Raw genomic sequence first — 10,127 nt, forward strand, 5'->3', positions numbered from 1 at the left:
GATCTGTCCACGGTGGCACGGAGAATAGTACCATGTCCACACCGAAATGGTTTGACCAGGACAGTTAAGAAATTTCACAGAGCAGAAACACTTAGTTGGGGGGGAAAGGACACAGACACACACACCTTCAAAAGTACCGGGGACCTTCTCTTACAACGGAAGAGCCAAGCTAAGCACTTGACAAACAATCACAGTTCACCCATAAAAACAGCAACATTTTTGCTTGGCATGCTACAGCAGAAACTTTATTCAGTTCATTTCGAAAATATTTGCAACCAAAATTTGTTTTTGTAAACTCACAGAAATAAGCTTTAACATAGAGGCTGTGTACAACTCAAATACAGGTAATACTTTCAGCAATAACTTACAGATACAAACTAATGATAAACTACAATTTCACAAGGAATTGTAAACATTTTGCACAATTGTCAGTCCTTTCTTTTAGGCAAAGTGCTCTTTTGATGACAAATAAATTAACACACATAACTAGCGTGGACTACTTCCAGACAATACAAAAAGGTGTTTAATAAGGCTTGTAAACAATGTAATAGTTATTTATGCAGAATCCATAAAAGTGTCTCACAGGCTAAATATACTTACATATCTGGGCAGCAAAAGTGATCTTGAAAATGCTTTCGATGTTAAATAAAAAGATAACATTAATATCTTTCCAATGATATTTTTGATACACAATAAATGACTTAAGGTTACACCCTTAATAGCTTATATCCCTGACAGAAAGGAATTAGGTGTGACTTAGTGGCAGTTGTGTCATTGAATGGGGCAGCAAAGGCTGGAGTCCGAGAGCTGTAGGTGAATGAGCTACAAGAAAAGAAATATTTACTGGTCAGCTTTCATCAGAGGTAGGAAGAGATTATAAACTAGTAAATCCCACTGGGTTCAGACAGTTCCCTGGCCCCAACCGCTGCAGCATGCTCTGTCTTCCCTAGCCCAGCATCCCCACAACTCCACCCACAGCCCACCTTGCACCACTGCCTGGGAGAAAAATAAGCTCAGGCTACACACGTGGCTCAGCATCTAATTCTCCCCAAACCTTCACAGTCTCTCCTAATGACAAATACGAGCCAAAGTTTTTGACTTGCTAGTTCATGAGACGCGCAGCAACTAAGCAGTGCTTTTGACCAGCAGGCTCTTCCCACCGTGTGTTACTGTGAGGGAAGCTGCAGTTCCTGGTGAAGCTGCTGGATTGACCTAAGTCCCAGGGGTAAGAGGCAGGGAGAGGGGATACAAAGTTTTCGCTAAAATTACGCAGTATTAAAATCCATAGAATGGATGTTTTAAAGTGTTACTGGCATTCATAGTTTGGAGGAAGCACAGAAAGTGGTCTTCACACCCAGAGCTTCAGCTATGCTCTGACAGTGAAGGGCTACTGCTTGAAGAGGCACCCTTAGGGAGGTGTAGGTAGCGAGTATGGTATTGAGATATTCTATAATGAATACTAGAAATTAAAAATCCATTCAGTTTCTTTAATCACTAATTGGTAAGCTCTCCTTGCTGCAGTCAATAATGATTTTACCTGGATACACAAAGTGGTTCTACCTACCATCCATGTAGCTGTGTAGAGCAGTTAACATAGTCCCGTCCTGGGGTACGTATGCAGAATATGCCATTTCTTCTAACATGGGTGGAGACAGCCTGGAGGGCTGAACTGCTGTGACAGGAGCAGTAGATGAATGATTAGGACTAACATGTTTCTTATGGCGAGCTCTGCAATTTTGAAACCACACCTGAAAAGGAGGAAAAATTTACATCATGTTGATAGATTGCGTTCTGTTTCAGCATGAGCTAATAAACCCCTCGGAGTTCTAACTTCGGCTGGATTCAGTTAGTTACTGAGCCTTTAATGCAACGTTAACAGTCCACAAGAAGAAACGCCCATTCTAAGCCTACACGGTGCCTCGCACAAGCGCAGCACGGTCAGGAAATCCGCTGCGGTGCCCGGCAGCCTAAAGGCTGGGCACGGTGAGGGGCTGCACAGCTCTGGGGCCAGCATCCCTCCCAGCCAAGTGACAGCACCTGCAGCCCCGGCACAGGATGGGGCTCGGCCATCCCCGTGCCTGAACACTACTGACGGTGGTGCAGGGTTTTCCCGGGGTGGAAATGCTTTCCTTTTCACACTGGAAAGTGTGCAGGCTTCCTCTGGGTTTAAGACTCGATTGCAGCTGAGCTGCCACACAGCTCTGGGGCCAGCATCCCTCCCAGCCAAGTGACAGCACCTGCAGCCCCGGCACAGGATGGGGCTCGGCCATCCCCGTGCCTGAACACTACTGACGGTGGTGCAGGGTTTTCCCGGGGTGGAAATGCTTTCCTTTTCACACTGGAAAGTGTGCAGGCTTCCTCTGGGTTTAAGACTCGATTGCAGCTGAGCTGCCAGATACTGCATTTCTAGAGAAACACCATCAGTCTCCCAGGCTACAATGAGCCAAGGGAACTGCAAACCTGTTCTTATTTAAAGAAACATAAATATATAATCTATATAATATAAAAATAGTACTTATGTATAAAAAGAGCACAGAAATGTTTGCTGTGAGGCATCTTGAAGCAATGATTCTAAGCTTGTGTTTCTCCCGGTTTTGGATGGCACAGCTATGTATTACAACTCTGCTCTCTAGAGCAGATCATGAGATACTTGCTCCTTGTGTCATAACACAAGCTGTTTTCAAAGAGTGCAGGTCTCAAGAACAGACTATTCAACTATTCAAGTCAGAAATTTGTGTTTAAAAGAGCTTGGTGCCATTTGCAGTATTATTTAGCATGACAAGTTCCTTCCTGAAAGATTATTCATTCATCCTCCACACAAAGTGTAAGATGAATACAGCAAGTTTTCTAAATTAGCAGGTTTTTTTCTAGACCTATTCCTCACTGAGGACGTCACCTGAAGTTGTTAAAACTGCCAGTGGAGATCATTTTCCACCTCAGACTAAGTACGTGGAGAAAGCTGCTGTTAAGCCTTTCCAGTGGATGACTACTAGACTTTTAGTCGAGTCACTTAGCACAGTTACCTGTATAACACGCCTGCTCAAGCCTGTTCTTTCTGCCAGTTTCTGAAGCGTTTGTGCATCTGGATTGTTGTCCTGAGCAAACTGTGCTTGCATAACCTGAGGAGGCAAGGTAAGAGATTGGAGGTTTTTGTATGTGGTGCTGAGAGCAGCATTAGAGGCTCCTCTCAGACCGTGGATCCTACTCCTCACCTGGTTTTTTACCATTGAAATCACTAGGTCCCAGACAGTCTGCAATTTGCTAAGAAAAACAAACCACCCCCCACTCCCACAAAGCCAATATATGAGCCCCTTATTATGCTTAACTGAGCTGAGACATTTACCAGAAATGAAAGAAATTAATTCTGCTCGGCAGGAGGAAAAAGGGGAGGGGGTGCTCCGTTACGATTGTTAAAAGGACCATGGGAGAAAACTCAATGCAAAGCAATTCAAACATGCTTGATCAAGAGAACATCTACAGCAGCAGACCACAGCGTACGGCATCGGGAAGGAATGAACTTTGATCCACCTCTGAACTTGTCAGCCACCACCTGCATCTTGTATTATAAAGGACCATGGGAGAAAACTCACTGCAGAGCAATTCAAACATGCTTGATCAAGAGAACATCTACAGCAGCAGACCACAGCGTACGGCATCGGGAAGGAATGAACTTTGATCCACCTCTGAACTTGTCAGCCACCACCTGCATCTTGTATTATATGGAACGACTCAACCTTCTCAGCTGTGTGAAGGACACAGGCAGCACTTCGTGCCTCGGTAGAAAACTCACTGCAGAGCAATTCAAACATGCTTGATCAAGAGAACATCTACAGCAGCAGACCACAGCGTACGGCATCGGGAAGGAATGAACTTTGATCCACCTCTGAACTTGTCAGCCACCACCTGCATCTTGTATTATATGGAACGACTCAACCTTCTCAGCTGTGTGAAGGACACAGGCAGCACTTCGTGCCTCGGTCACCTGTAACACATCTGAGGAGGCTCCACCCTGGCTGACCTGCACCATGTAATTGTTTGGTTACTCTCAACTTTTTACAGAAAATTGAACACCTGCCATTGGGATGTGAATTACTTTTTTCTTTGAGGAGGTAGATGTCAACTTGGTCTGCATCCTGAACAGTTCTAGTGCCTGTAAGAGTTTACCTTATTTAAGAAATTAAGACTTCACGGATTTCTGCAGGGCATCATCAGCAAACTTAGAAAATTCTAGTTTCTTATTTCTGGAAATTTTCCTGGATTCATCTTCGAAGAGTCAGACTACTCTCCACATTTAGAAACAGTGAAACTATTTACTTTCCTGCTGTTTCACACAAAGGCATCAAAAACCGAGGACATCCTTTTGTACGAGCACTTCACGAGGTGTGTTACTACGTGCTGCCACTCTGAGGGTCACTTTTCCCTCTGACACCTCTCTTGCAGCAAGTAAAGCCTTATCGCAGCCTCAGGGACAGGTGCAGAGACAGATGCCCCGAGCAGGCAGCAAGTGTCATTATTTAACAAGAGGCCCTGAGATCTCAAGCACCTGCTGAAGTAGATGACAGCCTATTTAGAACAGGAGAATAGGGGAACACAGCAGCTTCAGGGACAGCCAACGCGAGGAAGCCCTGAACAGTTCCCACCCTGATGGCTGGGTTTACCTCCCCGTGCAGCAGCTGCTGCTGGGAAAAAAACTCCCTTTCACAGAACTTCAAGCTTGATGTCCAGAGCCCTTATTGGATTATTGCTAATGTGTGTGTTTGTATTAACAACGTGTTCTGTCTCCAGCCATGGCTGAAGGAGCAAACCGTGCTCTGAACTGCCACACACCATGTTAGATAGCACTGCCTAAATGCCTCACGTGTGCTCTTGCATCTCAGCTTCAGTTCTTCTCAACTGCTCTCACCGTGAACAAGAGGAGAGGCCAACACCACAGAACTCAGATTGAGACAGCAGAGAATGAACCAGAAATTCAAAGACGTATTATAAACTGAAAGCAGGGATGTGTAGCTGGGGTCAGGTGGAAAGTCAGTTTCCTTCTTGCTGTGGGTTGAAACCTCTAGATCTGGTCTCACCACTGCCCTGTTCATGGGGAGCTGGCCCTACTCATGGTGTTTTCCCTTAAAAGCTAACTCAAGTGAAGCGGTGATCTGGAGGGCGAAATAACTCTCATTTGAGGCAGTCCAGAGGTAGCTCTTGCCAAGGTAGCAACAAGGCAAGAAGCCTTGAAAGCAGAGCAAATGCAAATATTAAACAAAATTAAAATTTCCTTCCTGTTCATGTCTTGAAACCGTGTACAGTACCCATCTTTAGTACAGCTCTCCACATTACGTAATTCTAAAAATATTTTGTCTTTATTATGTGTAGCCATGTAAATGCCTGATTAAATAGATTTCATCAAGCAATCAAAATAGAACAACCTTTTTGTTTCCACTCTGCAGAACTACTGGCTGCCCCCAGGGAAATAAAAAGCTTAAAGAGCAACTATTTCACATTAAACTGCTGAAGCTAACAAACAATTCCAGAAACATGCTGTGTCTTGATAGTTTATGAAGGAGTTTAAAGCATGCATGCTTTTTCTCCCCCCCCCCACCTCCACCCGCCAACCTATTCATCCAATTTCCTACCAGTCCAGCACCTACATCCTGCATAAATATAACTATGCAAGTTTTTAGCACTGCCTATACCTGGAGCTGATCCGCTGTGAAGCTGGTCCGAGCTCTTTTTGCTGGTTTCGGATGGTTAACATCTTGTTCTGTTAGTAGCGCTCCTTCCACACTGATCCCATTACCTGAAGCGTTAAAGAGAAAACAGCACTGGCTGCTACACATTCAAAATGATGTTACTCATAAGACAGACTGTCCTCCAACAACGACCAACAGTACATGGCCAGCTGCATTCTGGCTTTAAAAGAAAGCTGTATTCTGTTCAAAGGTAAGTTGATCTGGCACCACTACCCACTACACCCCAAAGGTGAGGTAAGAATAAATTCAGCATGATATTTCATCAAATGCCCTTGCTTTCTTTTCCTTAGGATAGAAAACAAGTTATACAAACAAGAAAAAATTAAAACATCAAATAATTTGCACATTAATTCAAGAACCTGTGCTTCCAGCCTTAGTAAAGCTAGGTAATTGCCTGTTGATAAGAAAGATGAAGTAAAACCCAACAATAATTAAAACTAAACCACGAACATGCTTCTTAACAAAAGCAGTATGTTACCATTTTCGACTTCTCTTTTCAGATTGTCCAACATGCAGTCGTAATGTACTCTACAGAGGACTTTCTCCTCAACCAAAGCGAACTCCTCTCCGGTAGAGAGCTGTCTTTTGCAGGAGAAGCACGCGAAACACGCCAAGTGGTACACGTTTCCCTTGGCCCTTCGGACCCAGTCAGTAGAATGGATGTGCCTCCCGCAGCGGGCACAGCGGGTGCCATACCGCCTGCAGAGACAATGGAGAGGAGGGTGAAGATGCAGACCAACCCTCTCAGGCACAGAGGGTGACTCTGGGAGTGTTAGAGGCGACCGGGACATGGCAGTGCAGCTGAGACATCAGCCACCACAGGGGATGCAGGGACCACGTAATATCAAAAACACCAGCAAAGGTGTACCCGATAGCTTAAGGCAAGACCACTACTGAACTACAGAAGTCAGTATTTTTCTAAGGCAAAGAGTAAAATTGAGATATCTTGACTGCTACATGAATTCACAACTCTTCACCTGTATAAGGATAAGTATTCTTTAATAGGAGGTGGAAACAGTTGATTTTGTGATCAAAATTCTCCCAACTGTTCAAATATATTTCACATAGCAGCAATCTGAATTATTGTATTTAGTAACATCATCCTTCACTAATCGTTCAGTCACCTTCAGCAGAAGGGAGAAACCCGTATCATCATAGTTATTTCCTTAATTATCTACTGGTCATTAATTTGTTTGTAGTTCCATGCGATACCCTTAGTCTCAGACCTGTGGAGTGTTGGTCCAAAGGGCATCATCTCAACTCTACCGCGTGTTTTTCACACATAGAATAACTTGACGTCCTGACTGTGGCAGGGGCTCTACCATCACCACCCCACCGCCCTCCGTTTGTACAGAATTGCTGTATAAACACAGCAGCTACGCATTAATGATGGTGGGTCAGAGGGGGGTGCTTCTCAGGTGGTGATGTTAGACAGACTTGGGGTTTTTCCAAGTCCCTCTGCAAGCGATGTCAGAGTAACTACTGAAAATAAACCCAGCAAATGAAAACCAAAGAGCCTCAACTCTGCACTTTAGTTGTGGCTTAAGTGCAGAGTAATAGGCAAATATAAGCTCTTATCTAATAAAGTTATACTCCTGCATGACATACCTGAAATAATCGAGTTTGCAGAAGATATCTTTATCTTTGATGTAACAGCTGGTGTGCCTTCCCAGGGATGTTCTGCAGACACTGCATGACAGACAGCGCACATGCCAGCAGAGGTCATTTACCTGCAAAAACACAGAAGAAAAACACCCCTCAACCTTTGTGCTACCAATACTGTACTTCATATTTACAAAAACTTATTTTTTCCATCCACACAGACAAGGCCAAAAGTAATTTTCCTGTGAATCGTGATATATGTTATCTCCAAGGCAAAATATTGTTCCTAGAGAACTGCATGCATTTAATGGCTTAATTCATTCGGTTGTCTTCAGAGTAAGCTTTCATGGTTTTAAAATTAAAAGCGCCAGAAGAGGAAGCAAGAGTTTCAAGTCCCATGTAGGTATGTTGTGCCCAGTTCTGTTCTCACAGCATCAGAGTAACAGAACAAGTTTTGGCCTCACATGACCTTGGGAAGGCAGCTAACTTACATACTTTAATTTCCCAGACTGCAAAAAGTCCTGCCTAACAAAGAACAAACTTTACAAAGTGATTTGAAATTTTAAAATGTAAGTGTTGAAGAAAAAAAGTCTGTCAAATAGAAACACACCACGAACCACATCTCCATTTGCCAGGTTTCTGCTAAAGCAAAGTCACAGAACAGAGTGCGCCTGTCAAAATACCAGCAGTTGTTTTAATAACAAATTCAACAATTCTTTCACGTGTAATATCCATAGTAAAACTAGGCATAGTCACGGAAAGCAGCAGAAACCTCACATATAATTTTTGGGTAAATTGAGTGCAACTATTTTCATTTCTTCTTTCCTATAAAGGAAACTTTGTCATGCAGACATTGGGCATCAAACATCAGCTAAGTAACTTAAGTTTAACTTCAAAACCCAAGACTCCCAGTGAACGTAAAAGTTCAGTAATAACCCTCCAGATAATCTCACGCTGCATAGGACGACCTTGGCAAATCAACAACTAAGTTTAGCTTTTTAAAAATTTTTTAAAATCGTATTTTCTGAGTTTATTTCTCATCTCACAGCAAACAGCCCGTATATCCACCCATGGCAAAGCGGCAGATCTGAAATAATCCAGGACATGCCTTCCTCTGCGGTTTGCCTGGCAGGGTTCTGATGAAAGCGAGGAATTGACTACAACAGTCATGCTGGAATCGCCTGTATCAGTCATTCTTCAGGTTATAACGCTGCGGTTTGCAGTTGCCCAATGCTCTCCCAACTATCTCCCCTTGCTGGCACCCACCTTCCCATACACTGACACATTTACACCACAGAATAATGGGAAACTGTTGATAACAGCTGTCACCAAATTGATCCACCCAAACATTTCTCAAAGGGGCCACGCTGCCGGCAGTCTCAGGGCACCAGCGTTTGGGCCAGCCCAAACCTGCTCCACAGTCCCCTCATGCGAGGGCTCTCCGGGACCTTGCAGGGCCCATGCCAGGAGCCCCGGCACAGGCCAGAGGAGCCGGCAGCCAGCCAGGCTGCTGGAACACTGCTCTGCACAGTGCGAGCCGACATCCCAGCCACACAGAGCTCCTCTCACTGCTGCTCTTAAGGGGCTAACGCTCTTCGACAGAGGAGGGTATCCATAGCTTTGAGAGCTGTCCCATTGCATCTCACCCATCTACATTCTTACTAATTCACAGGGCCGAAGCTGGAAGACACTCTGCTGCTGGGTCAGCAAGACACCAGTTTACCAGTGTGGATTCATTTATCTCTCTGCCTATGCTGGAAGCGGTAACAGCTAGTTTAAACTCAAGGCTAAATCATTTCAAGATCTCTTGCTCCAAGCCGTATTATCCCAGTTGTTCAGACAGGAGACAGCCACGATCAGTAAACAAGCTATCAAAACGCCACTGGAGTTAATGGAACTGGAACCAAGTTCAGGTTGTCCCGGTTCCTAGTCCTACTGCACTACTCCTATGCAAGCCCAGCCTGTTGCCAAGGCACCAGGATTTACTGGAACAAAAGGTCTACAGCAGCTCCCCACACCTTCCCCACTTTAAATGAACACCAACCCAGCATCTACCTTCCTTTGACCTCCTCACCCCAACTGAGATCTGAGCCAACGATCTAATAAAACACCGAGGTGTTTGCAGCAGTGTTACAGGACATACAGTGTTGCAGGACATACAACGGCTTTATTTAAGGCTGCACCTAACGGAATCGAGCAACTTCTAGCACAATTGTCTAGTCTTGCTTTTGAAAGGGGAGTGAGCGCCAAAGTCTGATCCAGGATAATTTAAATTCTGTAATACAGGGGTAAAAGAGCCCCCCGCCCCCCAAATCCCATTAACGCTTTAGGTTTAAAGTCACATGGTTTTTGTTTGTTTTCCAGTTTTCTTAGTCCTGAACACTAAGGCTAACAAAACTACTCTGCAGTCACGCCTAACTAGACCACCTTCTACAGGAAGCACTTTTTGCTTTGAGATTCACATCACACTGCAAGATTTATTTTCACCAATAACAAATGGGTCTCACCACTACCGCTTAACCAGGAGCATAAAGCATGGCAAGGACATTATCCGCGTTTTGAACCATTTGTTTTCTTTCCCGCTCCCTCCTACAGCGCACCAAGACAATACAACTCCAGTGCACAGAAGTGCTAAGCTAAACGCATAAGCAGCACTTCGGGTTTACTCTAAGGCTCAAACCTCAGAGACGGGCAACTCGCTTCGCGCTGTCACATACTCCCGGTTCGTTCCTGCAGCACTCCGCTCGCCAGCTGAGGGGCAGCCGGCTCGCCGGGAAGGGGCGA

At 44.7% G+C, this 10,127-nt stretch overlaps 1 protein-coding gene across 1 annotated transcript; it reads right to left on the reverse strand.

Moving 5' to 3' along the window:
* Window positions 1-216: 216 nt before the first annotated feature.
* Window positions 217-7,471, reverse strand: LHX8 (LIM homeobox 8; the record flags this gene model as incomplete). Its single annotated transcript, XM_010131426.1, has 6 exons — window positions 217-822; window positions 1,565-1,748; window positions 3,024-3,119; window positions 5,685-5,788; window positions 6,220-6,440; window positions 7,350-7,471. Coding segments are annotated over 6 exons (804 nt in total), but the record flags the coding sequence as incomplete, so codon positions are not given.
* Window positions 7,472-10,127: the final 2,656 nt, after the last annotated feature.

The sequence above is a fragment of the Buceros rhinoceros genome, unplaced genomic scaffold (assembly GCF_000710305.1).
Source record: "Buceros rhinoceros silvestris isolate BGI_N320 unplaced genomic scaffold, ASM71030v1 scaffold6222, whole genome shotgun sequence".
NCBI lineage: Eukaryota > Metazoa > Chordata > Aves > Bucerotiformes > Bucerotidae > Buceros > Buceros rhinoceros.